The sequence below is a fragment of the Hemibagrus wyckioides genome, linkage group LG07, assembly GCF_019097595.1.
Source record: "Hemibagrus wyckioides isolate EC202008001 linkage group LG07, SWU_Hwy_1.0, whole genome shotgun sequence".
Taxonomy (NCBI): domain Eukaryota; kingdom Metazoa; phylum Chordata; class Actinopteri; order Siluriformes; family Bagridae; genus Hemibagrus; species Hemibagrus wyckioides.
Window position 1 is genome coordinate 11,768,355 of NC_080716.1, and position 19,427 is coordinate 11,787,781.

The window sequence follows — 19,427 nt, forward strand, 5'->3', positions numbered from 1 at the left end:
TATATTTATTCCTTAAATCTCTGTATTTAGTATTTTTCTGCTATATTTTGTTAAACTGTATAATATTTTGTTATTTGATATATTTTTTGTTTTATTCCTTCCTATATTATCTATTACCTGTGTTTGTGGATACTGCTGGAAGCTGTGAATTTCCCTTTGGGATGAATAAAGTATCTATCTATCTATCTATCTATCTATCTATCTATCTATCTATCTATCTATCTATCTATCTATCTATCTATCTATCTATCTATCTATCTAATAATAATAATACCAATTTGTTTTGAAAGTAAGAATCAGTAATTGATTCACAGCATTTGTTATAACGCTGTATGAAACTGAATTGCATTCATTTCACTGAGAATTGAAAAATATTGTATAACAACATACGCCTCTGAAGGCAAACACGAACCACTTTCATCCTGAGGAATCGACTGCAAAGTTTAGGAGTCGACTCTCTGTTTCCAATGCCTGAAATCGGAGTGTCGACTCTTTTTGTGATCGACTCCCGGCCCCACTGTCATGCGCACCAAAGAGCAGAGAAACGGAGAGAACGAAAACGAAGTATTGTTCTTTCTCAGAGGTGGTTATAATCGTCAGGAATGAGCTGTAGCTAGTTCCGGGAGTTTGATCAGTGTGTGAGGGTCTGATAGCTGTGTGTGTGTGTGTGTGTGTGTGTGTCCCGCCGTGCACCATGGCGTTCATCAGAAAAAAGGAGCGCTGCAAAGAGAGGTATTTCACTCTTCACTCTCTATTATACACCTCTATCCGGCTTCGGCGCTGTGTTTAGGCTCATACAGCAGCTCGAGCAGCAAAAAATAATGTTTCTGTACTTATACTTTTAAATCCCATATTTAATACATGCCACGATTGAAAAAGAAACTCCGCTTTCTAACATGATAGACGTTATTGTTTTCAGGTTGTTGCCGGAAGTTGCAAGGGAAAAGCAGTCACATGAAATGTTGATGGTTAATCCAGACGTTTTAACTACTGGCCAATCTCATCTGAAAGACTCCTTTGTTAAAAAAGTGACCAGATTAACAACCCTGTCCCATTACATTCCGGTTCAGTTTTACTGGCATGGGCTAAGATATGTTACAGCATTCCCAAAGACTCACTGAAGTGATCAGAAGTTGGAAGTCATGATGGAAAAATAAAAGGGTCTTCTCTCTTTCTCAGGTTTTCACTGCTCTTACTAGACCTGGAGGAATATTACTTTGAACAGTACACTGCATACAAAGTGGCTGGACTCCCAAACAGGTGAGCTTTGTTAGAAGTTTGACCATACACTGATATGATGTTTCCCTGTTAAGGAAAGCTGAGATGTTGTGACCTGGGAAAAGCTCACATTTTGACGTATACATGTACAGTACTTGGCAGACGTCTTTATCCAGAGTGATTTACAGAAGTGTTTTGTAACCTCTAGTAATGAATACATCCTGATACTGGTTCTCTATGTCAGTGACTAAGAATAACATCAGTCTATAAACTCATAGGGAGGTTTTGTACAACCAAAAGTTTTATTTTTTCTTTCTTTCTCTGATGTTTCATACTGTAAGTATAGTTCTGAAAACTACCAGCTTTCCTCTAGAGCTAAAATATATCTATTTGCACACGCAGTACATTGGAGTCTATAAACCTGAGCCCACACTGAAAATCTGCGAATTAAAAATGAAAATTAACAGTTTAAATAAACAAAGAAGGGATATTCAAGGATTCAAGATTGAGCTTGACCATGTATCATTGTACAAAATGTCAGATTATCTCTGAGAATTGTGCTTCAACACAAGGGACATGTTTAGACGGCACTGCGTTGGATTTGATCTAAGGGAGATTGTCTGGCTTTGCACAAATTTGTGTCATCCACGCCAGCTTGAGTGAATGCTTTTGTTAAAGGGGGACATACCAAATCTGAAATCGATGAAAATAATAATTATAACATTTTGCTTTTCAATTAAAGATATTTCTGATGTGGTCTTGGTGTCTCAGACTATTTGGCTCCACTGTATCTGAATCACAAGTAAAGTTATAGCATTTGTTCACAAAGTCTGGAAGAGTAGACACACCAATGCATTTATTATTACATAACATCATTTGCTGTTTATTGATTTAATTTGCTTTTAATTTAATAAGCGATATGATTTATAAGTGGACGGGCATAGTGGATTAGAGTTTGCCTCTTCTCTCTGAGCTTTAGGCATTTCCTCTGGGTACACCGGTTTCCTCCCCAGTCTAAAGATATGTGCTGTAGGCTGATTGGCTTCTCTGAATTGTTTGTAGTGTGTGAGTCCAACCTTTTGTGTCCCTAGTCCCCTGGGATAGGCTTCAGGTTCCCCCCAACCCTGTGTAGGATAAGCAGTACAGCAAATTGATGGATGGTTGGAAGATATACACATTATTATTTTAGATGTTGATCATGAGCATCAGCCACTTCATTCTCTCTCTAGTCTATTTTATCAGTTCTCTTGCTCTGTTTTGGGACACAATCGTTTGCAGTCAGTAAGTTCTGTTTTGTTGGCTAAACATTTTTTTTTTTACACAATTGAAAGCCTTGTCTCTGAGTTTATAAGCTGTTTTCTTTGAGTGGACAATGTGATCTAGCAGACACTTGGATGGCAGTATTTGATCTGAAGGTGTGCAACTAGCAACATTTATCTTCAGGCAGACTTACTGGTTTTACCGCCCTTTTTACTGGCTCCTTACCCAGTATAATCTTCACAGAAAGCCCTGGGCAAGATAAACCATATCATTTTTCTTTAACATTTATGTATTAATTTTTCTTACACATTTAACAGGAGAAAATCACTAAACTCTTCCTTCTTCTGATAAACTGCTGTTTGCAAGGTTTTCCAGATGTTTCCAAAGTTAAAGTTAAAAGTTTTGTAATAATTTGTAAAAGTTGTACAGCCGATGCATTTCACTAAATATTTTACTCAGTGACACCAGGTTATACAGTCTGGCAATAAGTGATGACCAAAAGAGTTGTGAATAAGTGATGAGTGGGTAATGATTGTGTTACAAACAGCTGGGAAATAGGATAAACACAATTGACCAGTTTCCCATATATCAATCCTGACCTCAAGAAGACCTGCTACTGTTAATCTGTTTAAATAGTTTTAGTAGAGTCTTTTGACTCTCAGGTGCATCATTCAGTACATTTACATGCAAACAAATAATTTGTTAGAAATCAGATTGATGGCTGAATCGGATTAAAAAGCCTTCATGTAAACGCCTCGATCGATCCAAATTGAGCTTGTTCCAAGCAAATTTCACTTCACTGAAGGTGTTGTGTAGATCTGATATAATCACAGCAGTAAATAGGAAAAGAATGAACCAAATAAATGCTTGAATCTGATTACATTGCACACATGCTTAATGCAGTGGTGCATATATTTGTTTACCTCTGATATTTTTAATCTTAAAGACAGATGGAAATGCCTTCAGAAAAATCACAAAGCAGTAGAAGTTGTTACAGTGGATTATTGACTTTTCCTCATTTTTGGTAGATTTTGCAACCTGCAATCAAATTGATTTCATTCAGATTGCTAAATGTAAACATACCTAGTGAAGGATGCGGTTTAGGCCACACCCACTTTGTGTATAATCAGAGTGCCTATGTTTTACACCCCTAATTTTTAGGAATTCTGATTAACTAGTTTTTGTTTTAATGATGAATTAATTTCTAAGTCTCTATGTTTACTGTTTTGATCACAGAAACATTCGAGGCTCTTTAAAGATCTGTTCCAAATCAGTCATTTTTGAGCCAGATGAGATAGTGGAGCCTATTTTAAAGGTAAGCTGCATTTCAACACTTCAGCACCCTGACACTCATAAATCATCCTGGAATTCCTGAGAGAAATATGTTGACTCAGGCTTGAAGGAAATATGTTGACCAAAGCCTTTTTTTTTTTTTTAAACAGATCCCACTCAAAGACTGCCGGCGGATAGAAACAGTGGAGGAGAATGAGTCCAACCCTTTTAAAGAGTGAGATATTTCAATGCACATTTGCGATTGATAAAGCTGGAGTGGCTGAAAAGCACTACGATTAGATCCGTCCTTGTAATGCACTTTGCAGTTAAAATAGAAGTGATGCACAGTTATGCACAGATCTGTCTGTTCTTTCCATGACATTCATATTTAACCGTTGGGTTTTTTCCCCTCTTCTCCTTCTCATTTCCTTATTCTGCTGCAGAACCAAGCCAGCATCTCTGCTTATGGAAACCAAACAGGTGAACATGTGCTTCAGTGTGTGCAGCGACATAAATGTTGTGTTTTGCAAAGTTTACTGCTTCAGTTGTTGTGATGCATAGATAGATAGATAGATAGATAGATAGATAGATAGATAGATAGATAGATAGATAGATAGATAGATAGATAGATAGATAGATAGATAGATAGATAGATAGATAGATAGATACTTGCTTACTTTATTGATCCCGAAGGATATTCCAGATATCCAGCAGCAATAGAGACAGTAACACAAAGACTAGGTTGTAGATTGCACACTGTATGTCTTACATATAGTCAGTATACACAGGGTAATGTGATAACTGACCAGAAGTTACTAGTGCAATGCTAAGAAAGATATATAAGAAGCATATAAATAAAGCATATAAATCACAGTCTAGATTTCAGATGCATTTTAAATGCTTCCTTGCCCAAAAAATGTATGTGTACTTTTACTAGTCAGTGTGCACCTGCTGGCTATAACAGTATGCTTTCTCACCATGTGTTTTTGCTTCATCAGGTTTTTCTCATTAAAGAGGGGAATGCTGTTGCTCCTTACAAATATGAAAGGGTAAGAGAATACATTCATAATACCGGGTTTTTAATATTGTATTATATCTATATATATTGCTGAGGTGCTGAGATTCATGGTTTGGACACCTTGCTATAGCCATAACTATGCTTTGCACCACAACACAAATGAAATTGGCTTTAGTGGAATAGCACAGGGAAGGGAAAAGCACACAGGATGTGAAAGACGTGGATGTGTATTTCCTTCTCATTGTTGTTACTTTCACTTTATCTGACCGAGTCAGAAGAAAAAAAAGAAGTGGGTGTAACTATAGTCACGTTGGTCAGTTTTATTATTATAATTATCATTATCATCATTGTTATACACATAGTTGATGTTTTCTCACTGTTGCATGGTGCAAAAGGAAAAAAAACTAGCCATCACATTCACTGACACTAAAATTGAGTTTTTCTGTCTAAACCTATTAAGAAATTCTTCACCTCTCATAATGTATAAATTTGTCTTCCATTCTTGTTCGATCTATTTTCTGTCCTAATATTGTTCATCATCAATGTTTAAACTTACTAGGGAGAAAGAAGTGTCATATTCCAGCTGGAGATACCCAGAAAAACAGAAGATGTTGTCCAGACGCTGCTGCAGGTCTGCATTGCAGTTTGTACAGATGAATTATTCTCTGAGGATGTTTGACTGTGTTTGCTTTATCAGTCGGTTTCATTTTTGCAGTTACATAGAGCATCACGTCTGGACAAGCTGGGGGACCAGACCGCCATGGTTTGTACAGTTACAACACACACACACACACACGTTTACTCAGTGACCTGAGGTTATTAAGAGGCATGTCCTTTTTAAAAATCACACTAGTAATAACTGCATATGTGTTACTTTTCTAGATCGCTGCAAACTTGCAATCCAGGTTGGCGAGAACATCTTTCGATAAGAACAGGTTAGGCATCTTTGTGTAATTAATACTCACCTCACACCACTAGTCATGTTACAGTACGGTTTTATTTACAAAGACGCATTGAAGAAATTACTGCTTTTTAAAAAGAATACAAAATCTGCTGTTTCTAGGAAGAAAAATCTGTTTCTTTTTGTTTTCAAGAAACTGAAATCAGTTTTTTCTCCCCGTTTTGGTCATGTTAATTCCCACCTACTTGCTAAGTCACCCTGAGCATCTGGGAAGGGTGAAGCATAACGCCTGCATCCTCTGAATCCAGGTGTTTTGCTCCTGTGTCCTCTGCATGCAGGAATTATGCACATGCACTGCAGGGTGAAAAAGAAATGTAATTTTTTAGGAACTCAGATATTTTTTAAGAAAACATAGTCTGCATTTTTGACGAGACAATATTTTACCACTGAAGTATAACCAACTGATCACAATTATTCTGCTGCTACTGACTGATCTTATGGGAGCAATTATTCTCATGCTTTATCACTAATCTGTCACTGCAGTTCATAAAGAACCAACAGCAAGCATTAGGCACATGGACCTTAAAGCTTCATTTTAGACCACTAGTTGCTTAATTAGTCTCGGGTCTTCTGTGTTGTATGCAGCAGACTGTAAACTCTAAAGGTAGCAAGAGAATCAGAGTTGTGCTCTCGAAGATGATTCATTGCTTGGTGTATATTTTGCAACCACATGTATGTTGCTGTGAATAAAAGCATCTGCTAAATGAACGACACAGCTTCTAGTATAAGACATGTGTCTGTAATATCTGGATACTTACAGAGATAGTAATAATGCAACCTGTGTGTGTGTGTATGTGTGTGTGCAGCTTTCAGAGTGTGTCTGAGAGGCCTCATATGGAGTGTATGGCTGAGATGGTGACCCCTCTGGTAACCAACCCTGGCCATGTCTGCATCACAGACCACAACCTGTACTTCCAGCCCCTTAATGGTTACCCTGTGAGTTACCACTGCAGCTTTACCAGCATATTTTTTTTCTTCAGACTTTAATAGACTGGTAATCAAAATGTTTAATATTTGTCCGTTTGTGTGTATTGGCAGAATTCAGTGGTGCACATTGGGCTCCACAGTGTCCGGCGCATCTATAAGAGAAGACATGGCCTGAGACCACTGGTGAGTGTGTGTATGACAGTATATAGGGGTTATTTAGTACAGTCTTGTGCTCATATCTCAGCTCATGATAATGTGTTTTGTTTGTGGGTGTCTATATATTTATTGTGTGTATGTGTGTGTGTGTGTGTGTGTGTTCCAGGGGCTGGAGGTGTTTTGTACAGAGACTGATCTGTGTTCAGATATCTACCTAAAGTTCTACAATACCGAAGACAGAGATGAACTTTACTATTACATCGGCACTTTCCTAGGTATGTTATACAAACACAGACATAGACACATGTACACGTATATTTCCGTATAAGGTTCTGAATAAATATCTCCATTTCTGTTCATATGTAGTTGTTATACATTTTTGAATGATCATAAAGGTCTAACAATATAGTTTTTTTTGTTTTGAGTATATACACTTAAAATATTTTTAGTATTGATTGTGTGTGTGCGTGTGTGTGTGTTTGAGACAGAGAACCACATAGCAGAGCACACAGCAGAGAGTTACATGCTACAGTGGCAGAGAGGCCACATCTCCAACTACCAGTACCTGCTGCACCTTAACAACCTGGCAGACCGCAGCGTTAATGACCTCTCACAATATCCTGTGTTTCCTTGGGTCCTCAGCGACTACACTAGCCCACAACTAGGTAAGCCAACCACACACTCACAAACAAACAAAGAAAAACACAACTAGTTTAAGAGTGACCACAGCAGAACACACACTGAGCCTCATTTAAGTTGTTTGTTTGCACAAACTCAACCAAAACCTAAAAATTTCAACTGTATTTCCCAGATTTTTTATTTTTGCTGATTTTTATTTTCATACTTGTGTGTGTATGTTGATGAATACCAATGAAAAGGCACAAAATGCTGCACAAGTTTTACAACAATTACAAAAAAAACTCCCTGAAATCCTGGAGGGACTGAATTATTTTGCCCTGTTACTTAAACTGCAGCTAGCTAGCTTGTTGCTGTTTTGTTTTGCTCAGCAGAACTGTTTGTTTCCAACTCTTACCCTTGATTCAGTGGAAATTGGACACCGGACACCATAGGCTTGTTCCCATGAACTGCTGCTGTAGTTATAATGAATATCCCGTGCTCTTCCCAGGGATTTTTTTCACAGTGTGTTCATCCTTTTAATACACTTGGTACTGTTTGACTTTACAGTATACCGCTGTAATCCCAATATCAGGTGTTTCCCAGAAGAGGATATGTTTCTGTTAGCTCAAAACTGTCTGATTATTTTTCATTGACATTCTGTCATCAACAAGGCGTTTCCGTGTGCACAACAGCTTCTCGCTGCATGTTTTCTCTTTATTGCACCATTTTGAGTATAATCCAAAGAGATCAGCAGCTGTAGAAATATTAAAATCAGCATGTCTGGCACCAACAATCATGCCACAGAGATCACATTTTTCCTTGTTCTGGTGTTTGATGTGAAGATTAGCTGAAGCTGGTCTGTATCTGTATGATTTTATGCATTGCTCCACTGCCACATGATTGGCTGATTAGATAATTGCATGAATGAGTAGGAGTACTGGTGTTCCTAATAAAATGCCCTGTGAATGTACATGCTCATCCTTTTAGATTTTCCTTTATTCCCCCCTATATCTATACTATAGAACCATATAACTAAATTCAACAATGGAAACAAATCAATATTAAGATTTACTTTTCTCCTGAAAATGTGTTATCTTTGTACCAGAGCCTGAACACATTGTCTTGATAGAGTAAGAAAGAAGTGATTAGTATTAAATACAGCTTAATAATCAGCTGCTAATCTTTAGAGGTTAATATTCTAAAACCATGCAAATGTCCATTGGTCCATTTATAGTGCTAACGTCTTGATGTGCGTGCTTGTTTCTGTTAGATCTGTTGAACCCTGCCTCTTTTCGGGACCTCAGTAAACCTGTGGGAGCTTTAAACAAAGAGAGACTGGAAAGGCTACTGGTAAGAACATAAGCTTCCACTAACATCCAACTTTTAATCTACTAGCACTGATTTAAATATAGCTTCCATAACTTGAAAAGTTCTTCCTGAATATTTTAGGCTGTCTAAAAAGTTCTAATTAAATAATACATAGCTTTCTGCCACTTCGAGATCGATATAGTGAGATCAGTGTTATAGCTCGTCTCTATACAGCAAGGGCACATTAGATGCTGTAATAGGAAATCTGACTCAAACCACAGTGCTTTAGAGATTGATCACTTCACCACTCCGGCAAAAGCTCAATAACTTCATTCCCCTAGCTGTTATATGAGCTGTAGTCTCAGTCTCGGATGCTCCATCCACTACAGAGCATCTGATATCATTTTGACCTTTTTTTTTTGCCACAAAATTCAGGACAGTTAAGATTGCAGACTGTTTGGCTTTCCACACCTTCATGCTCCAGTTTCCAACAAACTGTAATGCAGTGAGATTTTCTAAGCAGTGTATAGTCACTGGAACTGAAACTGCTTAGAGTCACTGCAGTTCCTGACAATGGCCTGAAAGGAACATTTAGACAACTCATGCATATACACACACACACACAATCAAAGGCAAACATATTCTTTGTGTATCTTGTGACTGGACTGCTGTGTAAGTTTGTTCATGTTGCTCCAGGCAAATGTCTTAATTTCCTCCATCAGATCCAGAAATGATTTCATACTGGGAGAACCTGAATATTAGTAATAATTATGATTGGGTGTAAAGAGACTTGAAATAATCATGCTGATTCCCCATGAACTAGTATGAGGTTCTTGGCAGTGTTTTGGCTTGAAATACAATGTAAACTGTGGCTCTGACTAGTCAGAAACAGTAGGTCTGTTCTCATGTACAGTATTGGCGAGTTCTCATATCTATCCATCTTCATCCTTGCAGATAACGGGAAGTGTCCACTAGGGGGCAGAAAAATGAAAGAAAAAAAAAAAGTTTTGTGTTTCACTGCAGAAGGAATTGAGAATAAGATCAATACCACTTACTGTTGTTGAAGACTTCTCTTTCTCTTGGTTATCCCACTGCAGATCACTGTTTGAACGCTGTTTGTACTTTTTTATAGTACAGCACAAATGCCTGTTTTTATGCGTGTGATTGAATGTCTGTTACAGGAGCGTTACAAGGACATGCCTGAACCTCGTTTCATGTATGGTAGTCATTACTCCTCTCCTGGATACGTTCTCTTCTACCTTGTTAGAGTGGGTGAGTCTCACCTGCTGAGTTACACCAGTTATAGTGATTACATTTCTCATGTAATCTATATCATATGTCTTACACACTCTGTCTCCCTGTGTGTGTGTGTGTTTGATTCTTCTCTTCTTCTCTGAAGCTCCGGAGCAAATGCTATGCTTGCAGAACGGTCGTTTTGACCACGCAGACCGAATGTTCAACAGGTACCATCATCTCACACACATCACATAAAAATGTATAAACACACTTCTGTCATGTCGTTGGAGCATAAATTAGTTTTTTGTTCATCCTGAATGTTTGTCCCTGTGTAGTATTGGAGATACCTGGAAGAACTGCTTAGAGGGAGGCACTGACTTTAAAGAGGTAAGAGACCTGGTTATCAAATACTTGCAAACTAGACCCTCTTTCTATACAGTAACGTGTGTGTGTGTGTGTGTGTGTTTAGTTGATTCCTGAGTTCTATGGAACAGACTCCAGTTTTCTGAAGAACATGCTGGGGTTAAATCTGGGTCGGAGGCAGGGTGGAGGGCGAGTAGATGATGTGGAGCTTCCTCCTTGGGCTACAGGTAGTTTAAAATCATCAGTACCATACTTCTTTACTGGAATTACCTGTATATCCTTGATCTGGACTCCTCTCTCATTGGCTCCTCTAAGGATGTTTAATGTTTTTATTAGGTCCTCAATGATGACAGTACATCTTGCATGTACATCTTATACATGCAATAAATAATCTTTTTGACTTTTCTCTCTGTCTCTCTCTCTCTCTCTGTCTTGCCCTCTTTCTTCCCTGTGTGTCTAGATGTGGAAGACTTTCTGCAGAAGATGCGCTCTGCATTGGAGAGTCAGTTTGTGTCAGAGAATTTGCACGAGTGGATCAATTTGATCTTTGGTTACAAACAGAGAGGGAGTGAAGCTGTTGCAGCCCACAATGGTACACACACACTCTCTCTCTCTCTCTCACTCTCTCTCTCACTCTCTCTCTCTCTCTCTCTCTCTCTCTTTATAAAAATATACACACCAAAGCAGCAGTGATATGACATCCAACATGCTTAAACACTTACACACATGGGATGGATTTTACTGAATTGTCTATCTTTTTTACTTGCAGTTTTTCATCCATTAACATATGAAGGTGGCATTGACTGTGACAGGTAATGAATCATTATATTTGATTATTTATATTGGAGAAGCTTAGTGCTTTTGTTGTTACCCTCTAGGGTTCCAATTCATTCCTCTGCCCTGTGTATGGGGAGTTTCCTCCAGGAAAACCTCCTCTGGTTTCCTCCCCCAGTCCAAAGACATGTGCTGTAGATCGATTGGCATCTCTAAATTGTCTGTGGTGTCTCAGAGTATGTGCGATATCCCTATCCAGGCCTTGAGCCACGTGACCCTGTCTTCAGCTCAGAAGATGGATGGATAGAATTCTTTAGATTATCACCTTATATTGTTTGTAGATCATTGTTATTATTTGGAAGCATCTATCACTTTTATGCTATCTGTTGAAAATTGTTTGTCTGTGTGTGCTGATGTTTGTGTAGTATCGAGGACCCAGATCAGAAGATAGCGATGCTAACACAGATACTAGAGTTTGGTCAGACTCCTCGACAGCTTTTCACCAAACCTCATCCTCAACGCATCACACCTCGATTCCACAACGTCTCTGCAGGGAGCACATCTCCCAATGACCTCTCGCCAGGTAACTCTTAATTAACACACATCACACAGATAAAGTCCATTACCTTTGGTTCATGTCACTCAAGTGTATACTAACGTGCATGTCCTTATTCAGGTTCTCCCAGTATGGAATCGTTTGAGGATCTGACGGAGGAAAGTAAGACACTTGCCTGGAGCAACATGAACAGACTCACACTGCAGTCCAGTCACAAGATACACAAAGAGTATGCCTGTGTTTGTTCATCTGTGTTTGGTGTGTATATATATATATATATATATACACACACTGCCAGTCAAATGTTTGGACACACCTTTTAATTCAATGTTTTTTGTTTAGGGATTTATTTTCTGCATTCTCGAACAATATTGGAGATTTCAAAACTATGAAATAACACACATGGACTTAAGTAATCGATATGTAATGACAAAAAACAGTCAGTTGTTATTTTAAGACACGAAGGTCAGGTGTTCTGGAATAGTTCTTGCAAGAACAGTATTGTCAAGTGCATTTGCAAAACCCATCAAGCACCATGATGAAACTGGTTCACATGAAGACCATCCCAGTAAAGCAAGACCAAAACTGACCTCTGCTGCAGAGGAGAAGTTCATTTAGAGTTACCAGCCTCCGAAATCACCAATTAACAGCACCTCAGATTAGAGCCGTTATGAAGGCTTTACAGAGCATCAGTAGCAGACATATCTCAATATCAACTGTTCAAACGAGATTATTGTGTAAACATCAGGAAAGACCATGGAATTAGAAGGTGTGTCCAAACTTTTGACTGGTAGTGTGTGTGTGTGTGTGTGTATATATATATGTATATATATATATATATATATATATATATATATATATATATATATATATATATATATATATATATATATATATATATATATATATATATATATATAATGTATGTATATGTGTGTGTGTGTTGTGTTGAAGTCAGTGTCTAATTGTTCCTTTCAGGCCAGTGACAGGAATTGCAGTGACTTTCAGTGGTGTGTCCGTTTTCACAACATCTCAAGGTAAAGGATTGCCAGTACAAACCCTGAATAAACTTTATTATTTACTGCGTTTTACAAACAAATGACCTTTTTATTTTTATTACAGACTCTACCTTAAAGATGTTTTCTAAGGAAAGCAGTGCACTACAGAGGAGTATGTCCTTTTCCAACATGGTAATTGTTGTATGCTTTTAAACTTTTCTCACTTAAACTATTACCATGCTTTGTTAACCTAAAATGTAATAGACACTTTATAGCATTGTGCTATAATAAAATATGAGAGCAAATGATGCCTCCTCACCATCATTACACTTTTTTTCTATGTTTTACATCCATAATAAATCACTTAGTGTTGCATTTTGGCAAATAGTAAACAGTTCCAAACTGCCCTTGGTGTGGTTAATGCTGGAGATTGACGGTTTTTAATAGCACACTAACATTTCCTTTTCATACTATGATTATAAAATAGCTGCAGGTCTCCAGTCATTGTACTATGAAGTCGCCAGTAGGCGGTCCTGTTACAGGTTGCCATAGTAATAGCCTTCATCAGTGGGTGGCACAGCTAGCATTCCACATGACAACAAATAATTTCTTTTTGCCGTTAACATGGAATATACTTGAGAGAGAGTTTATGTATATAAACTCAGTTTATATATGCACTTTTTGTCACAGATTGCGTGCACTCTACTTTTTTCACTCCCATTGGTAGAGAATAAAGTTCAGCTTTACTCAACTTTGTCATGTCGCTGGACATGCCCACATCTAGTCACCATCGGTCACTGTTGCTCATATCACTGGAAGTCGCCAGCTCTCATTGAGAATAAACGGTCTCTGGTCATTGCCACTGCGAGTCGCTAGGTCACATGTTCAATCTTAACATTAGATTCCGCACCTTCTCAGTAATCTTTTTCACACTTTGTCTGCTAAACCATGAAATTATTTCAGTATATAAACTAACCTTTTGTAATTGATAATTAACTTAACAATTATTACGTTTCCTATTAGGTGGTTTATTATCTCATCAGCTTAACTTAGATATTTCTACTTTATTTCTGTTTGTCCTTTATATTGTTTTGAGTGTTCTTTCCAATAGGTTGTGCTAGCTTAGTGATTAAGGTGTTGGACTACTGATCAGAAGGTTGTGAGTTGCGAATCCTACCAAGCTACCACTGCCGGGCCCCTTAACCCTCAATTGCTCAGTTGTATAAAATGAGATTAATTGTAAGTTGCTCTGGATAAGGGCATCTGCCAAATGTAAATGTAGTTGGGTTTTAGGATCATGCTGAACTACATTGGAAATGGCTGATCATATTTTATCTCCATTAATAAGTCATTAATAAGCATGTAAGCGTTCTTAACACAGCCCTGTCCTTCTTTTTTTCTCTTTGTCCATTTAAGGCTTTGTCCTCTTGTGTCATATTGCCTGAGGATAAAACCGTGGTTTGTTCTTCATGGGATAATAATGTGTAAGTGTCATTATAATAAATCGTCATTTTTACTTGATTGTTTTGTTTAAGTCTTTCTCTAACGTCCCCCCCCCCCATTTTTTCCCCACCTTCTTCCATATTGCTCTGTGTCCCTTTCCTACTCTGGCACTAGGTACTTTTATTCAATAGCGTACGGCAGGAGGCAGGACACACTCATGGGTCATGATGATGCTGTGAGTCAAGTTTGCTGGAGAGACAACCAGCTCTACACAGCATCATGGGACTCGACTGTAAAGGTCAGAGATCTGAATTCACCATAAGCTCATTTTTATACTGTTAAACATATACGACACACAAGATACAGAACTCACAGTAGTACTTCTACAGACATGTTTATGCATGATTGGAAAATAATCCTTTCATGCCTTTTTGTATTTTGTATCACCAGTTATAAAGCAGGGGTGCACAGATCAGTAACCCCGGTGGCCACTTTTCATATATAGACTTTTCTTTTTTTTATTTGTAGGTTTGTAACAACCATAAAAGAAGCCCATATACTCCTTATAGTGTAAATATGTATTTCTGTCTGTCTTTTTTTTTTTTTTTTTTAGCCTTGACAGCTTTTACTTGCCTTGGTAAGCTCCTGTAAAGAATGAAACATTAATTATACTGTAGGAGATATGTCGAGGTGGCTAATAATACGATGTCTCGCTTAAATTCAACATGGAATAAAGTGAGTTTGATTTAACATTCTTTCAGGGAACAGGTCATCTCAGTTGGTTAAATTAAGTCTCCTTGGTTAGGTGTTCAAAGTATGTTGCTAAAGGAACATGTATATAAAATAAAAACAATTAATAATTAATGACCTTTTACAAATTATGGTATAGTATGGTATCTCTACTGCGTAATGAAAATATTCATGCTAATTCATGCTCATATACTTTTGCACATTGCCTTCTGTAATTTCCTGTTGTTGATTTCTTGTTTGAATGGGAGCAGGTGTGGAAGTGTGTAGCTGCAGACATTTCCAATAATAAGAGGACACAGTTTTTGCTGCTGGCTGAGTTGGAGCACGAGGCAGGGGTAAGTCTATAGCATGTTACCAGAGACTAATGCTGTAAGGTGAACCTGTCTTACTGACATACCAGGACACGAGACCCACAACAGTGAATGTATTTACTTTGTCTGTGACTTTTGTGTTACATATGATTTTATTTACTAAAATTTTCTAATTGATACATTGGATGCATATGCATTGTAATCTCCAAAATGATGAAAATGCGAAACAGTTTTAAAAAATGACCTTTTTGAGTTGTTACTGTTGATATTAAAACTAGCTACAGTTTGCTACATTTTTTTAGTTTTTTTTTTGCAAATCCTCCTCTGCACTAAATGTTTACTTGACGAATAAACAATCTGGTCAAATAAATTCACAATATTAACTTAAACTGTGTGTGTGTATAAATAATTATGTAATTAGTGTGTTTTATAATGAGCATTTAAGAAAGTCTGCTGTATAAACATTTATTTTTAAGAATCTAATTATAATAACAGTACAAGCCAGCATTATATCTGGTAGATTAAGAAAGCAGAATAGTTTTATTCTTAATTTAGAAAAGGATTGTTCTTTAATCTCAGTTATTTATCCAAACTGTTTTATTCATTGTTTTGTTTTTTTTTTTGCTTGTCTGCTTTAAAAATATCAGTGTTATCCTTATATGATATCCTTATCACAGTGTATAGGTGTACTAAATAATAGCACAGCACTATTATAAATCAGCACATTCAGTAGGATGACCTGTATGAAATTATGGGATGTCTTTATCTGTTTATACAGGTTAACACTATAGCCCTAAGTCCTGCTGGTACACTCTTGGCATCAGGCACAAAAGAGGGCACCCTCAGCGTTTGGGATGTTGCCAGCTTCTCCCTCCTGCATCAGCTCACCTGTCATTCTGGAAAGATCCACCAAGTGGCCTTTAGTCCTGGTGTGTGTGTGTGTGTGCTTCTTTGTGTCTGCATACATGCATAGTTTTGTGTACAACCTGTATGCGCACTAACACTGAGATTTCTGACAATCATGTAAATTGTGTGTGTTTGTGTGTGTGTGTGTGTGTGATTCAGACAGTCGAAACATCCTGAGTATTGGTGAGGATTTGTATTTGAAGGTTACAGACGTACAGACAGGCACAACACTGTCTGCCGTTCTTGCAGAGGAAGAACAGAGGTAACTCCCTTAAAAAATTAATTCTTTTTTTTTTTTTTCATTTGTTTGATTATGCAGGCAATAAAATTGGATTTGGAAATTGGCAGGAAACTGGTATAGTGGGGGATCTGGACGTTCACTCAACAGTCACTTTTATTAGGAACATCTGTACCTCTGCTCATTCATGGAATTATATAATCAGCCAATCATGTGGGAGCAGCACAATGCATAAAATCATGCAGATACGGGTCACGCTTCAGTTAATGTTTACATCAAACCACAGAATGAAGAAAAAATGTGATCACATTAACTATGGTTGTTGGAGTATTTCAGAAATTGCTGATCTCCAGGCATTTTTTACACACAACAGTTTCTAGACTTCTGTGAGTGGCATTTTTGTGGGCAGTAACACCATTATAACGTGAGGTCAGAGCAGAATGTCTAGACAAGTAGTTCAAGCTGCCAGGAAGATTACATTAACTCAAATAAGCACTCTCTACAACTGCAGTGAGCTGAAAACATCTCTCTCTCTCTCTCTCATACACACAGAGATAATTCGGTGAATGAGTAAGCATTCAGGTGTTCCTAATAAACTGACCAGCAAGTAAATATCTCTCCCTGCTATTATAACTTTCACATTATGAAAAGCAGCAGTGTTGATGCATATCTATTAATGTGTTCGGGAACGTAGGTGTTTCTGTTGGGACGGCAGCATTGTGTTGTCTGGAGGTCAGTCAGGGAACCTGCTCATCTGGGATCTCCTTACTAGCAAGATTACACACAGGATCCAAGCTCACTCTGGTACACAAACACACACACACACACAGCCTGTAATGTAAATTATTATCCATATTTTCATGGGTTTATGTGGCTGTGTGTTTACTTTATGAACTTATATCTGGTTTTTCAGGTCCTGTCTCTTGCATTTGGATGAATGAGCAGTGCAGCACTGTCATTACAGGAGGGGAAGATAAACAGATCATGTTCTGGAAACCCCAGTATTAAGACACATACACACACACATACACAAATATTACTACAACTAAATGTGCTGGACACAAGAATTCAGTTTGAAGCCTGAGGTACTTTTTCACCCACCTGCTCTATAGACCTGTGAGCATAAATATGATCTTGAGCAGTTAGTACATTTCTGCTACACATCTGAAAGCTGTTAAAGAAACTGAATCAGGAACGATTTTACTGATGCTCTTATTACAATGAAAGGGTTTTTTTTGGAGATATTTAAAGTCTACCATGCTCTTGATGCCTTTTTATTGTTTTATATTATTGTTTTATCACTCTCATTTTTATTAGGAAGAAATATGCCATGTTTATAAATGAGTGCGTTGTGGAATAGGGGGCTGTATGTCATGGATCCGTATACCTCATTTACCTGCAGAAATATAAATATTAATTACCCATGAACTGTTTAATGGAGGGAGTTGTGTTATAAAGTCCAACTATTTACAAAATTCCGGTCTCACAATTTGTACGGATGCTTCGAAAGGTTTCTGAATGTCAGCAACTGCATGTTTTGTTTTCTTTGTTTATTTTAGTTGAATAAAATGATCACTGGTTATATTTATGCTCACAATAAAAACACACTGCAAAAGATTTGTACAATAATTATCTTACAGCAGCTGGCTTTTTTTTTTTTGAAGAAAATCTTAAAGAAAAGAAATCTTAAAGAAAAGCTTAAAGTTTTAATTTGAAGAAAATCTGGACAAAATTGATTGGAATTTGTGCAAACTATAATATAATGACGCTGTTGCCGTATTAATAAAACTAGTGCCGTATAAAGTAAAGAGAATTGAAAACATTTTTTACACATCTAACTACATGTAGAACATGTATCACTGCATGCACATCAGCCAAGTGTTCATGCTGTGCACTTTACTGCTGTTATTAGTATAAATCGTTGCTGTATTGAGAGTCATAAAAACTGGCCTTGGAGCTGCAGTAGATTAAATAGATTCCAGTTTCATGCTATTTCAATTATGTCCAGTCATGTACAACATTATGACCTTTTATGTAACTCTTCATGCAGTCTAGATGAAGTACGCTGCCCATACTGCAGGAAACTATAGGATTTGTTTTTCCTTTTCACATGTTTTTAGGTTTCCATATTGAATTTCACAGGCGTCTTTAGTTAAACCTTATGCTTTTTTTTTTTACCTGTACATTTAAGAAGCAGCAAAAAACGATGCCTCTATATACTCATGTTTATTACGTATAAATCGACCGCTATCAAGCCATTTAGAGTAATCCACCACGTTCAGCAATACTTATGCAAACATGAAAAACTCCTCTTGTGTGTGTGTATATATGTACACATATAAATATACATGCACACACTGATCTTTATTTTATATTTATATCTTAGTAAGATCTTAGATTTTTGATAGCTAGAAAAGTAAATAAAAAATGAAGCAATACGTGTAAAAATGAAAAGAATGGTTATTGTGCAATAATAATAATAATAATAATAAAAGACATGAGACCTGTTCAATTGTATGAAATGTACAAATATAAAAATGCACTCTAAGCACCCAGGTGTCATGTTTTATTACGATGTATGTGTAATTTATTTATTTATTTAAAAGGGCATTTATTTTTGTTAGTTTTTTCTCCATTTGGTAGTACGTTTATTAGCAGTTCTTAAGCTTAGCTAGTAAGTAGGTTTATTTATTCATTCATTCATTCATTCATTCTTTTATTTATTTATATTGTAAATAAATTACATGTTTCTCCAAAAAACAGCTGGAAAATGGCAGCTGCAGAATGTGCCGACTGCCAACAGATGGCGATATATTGCTAATTACAAACTCTCTCCTTATAAATGTTTAACAAATATTTGGAGTCAGTGAAATGCATAAAGTGTAGGTCTTTAGTCTGTTGTTTACGTGACAGTCACCTACTGTATCATTCACGCCATCCTCAACTAGTAACTATTCCTGTCTATACAGATGATGTGAGCTCAAAACCTAGTGAAGTTTATCTAGAATAATTTCAGCTTTCTTCTTCATGCCTTCTACAATTCCCTTAACTACAGAAAGTTTTGTTATAACCACAAAATCTACACTGCTACAATAATGAACTAAGTGGTGATGC

General features: G+C 37.1%; 1 protein-coding gene across 1 annotated transcript; it reads left to right on the forward strand.

Annotated features, from left to right (window-relative positions):
• Nucleotides 1-488: 488 nt before the first annotated feature.
• nsmaf (neutral sphingomyelinase (N-SMase) activation associated factor) lies at nt 489-18,830 on the forward strand. Its single transcript, XM_058395616.1, has 31 exons — nt 489-732; nt 1,180-1,260; nt 3,715-3,793; nt 3,921-3,985; nt 4,194-4,230; nt 4,749-4,799; nt 5,328-5,399; nt 5,484-5,531; nt 5,651-5,703; nt 6,536-6,665; nt 6,768-6,839; nt 6,979-7,087; nt 7,301-7,477; nt 8,701-8,780; nt 9,920-10,010; nt 10,138-10,201; nt 10,310-10,361; nt 10,444-10,564; nt 10,798-10,929; nt 11,107-11,149; nt 11,537-11,694; nt 11,788-11,896; nt 12,646-12,704; nt 12,790-12,857; nt 14,082-14,149; nt 14,283-14,406; nt 15,110-15,193; nt 15,948-16,098; nt 16,235-16,337; nt 17,008-17,117; nt 17,227-18,830. The coding sequence occupies exons 1-31, from the start codon at nt 695-697 to the stop codon at nt 17,319-17,321; spliced, it is 2,724 nt and encodes a 907-aa protein (XP_058251599.1). The 5' UTR covers nt 489-694; the 3' UTR covers nt 17,322-18,830.
• The last annotated feature ends 597 nt before the right edge of the window (nt 18,831-19,427 follow it).

Excerpts from the sequence above, each read along its gene's own strand:
- nsmaf (XM_058395616.1), top strand. The coding sequence starts at position 695 with ATGGCGTTCATCAGAAAAAAGGAGCGCTGCAAAGAGAG. Across the intron at positions 5,704-6,535 it reads ACATCTTTCGATAAGAACAG|CTTTCAGAGTGTGTCTGAGA; the intron begins GTTAGGCATCTT and ends GTGTGTGTGCAG. Across the intron at positions 17,118-17,226 it reads CAGGATCCAAGCTCACTCTG|GTCCTGTCTCTTGCATTTGG; the intron begins GTACACAAACAC and ends CTGGTTTTTCAG.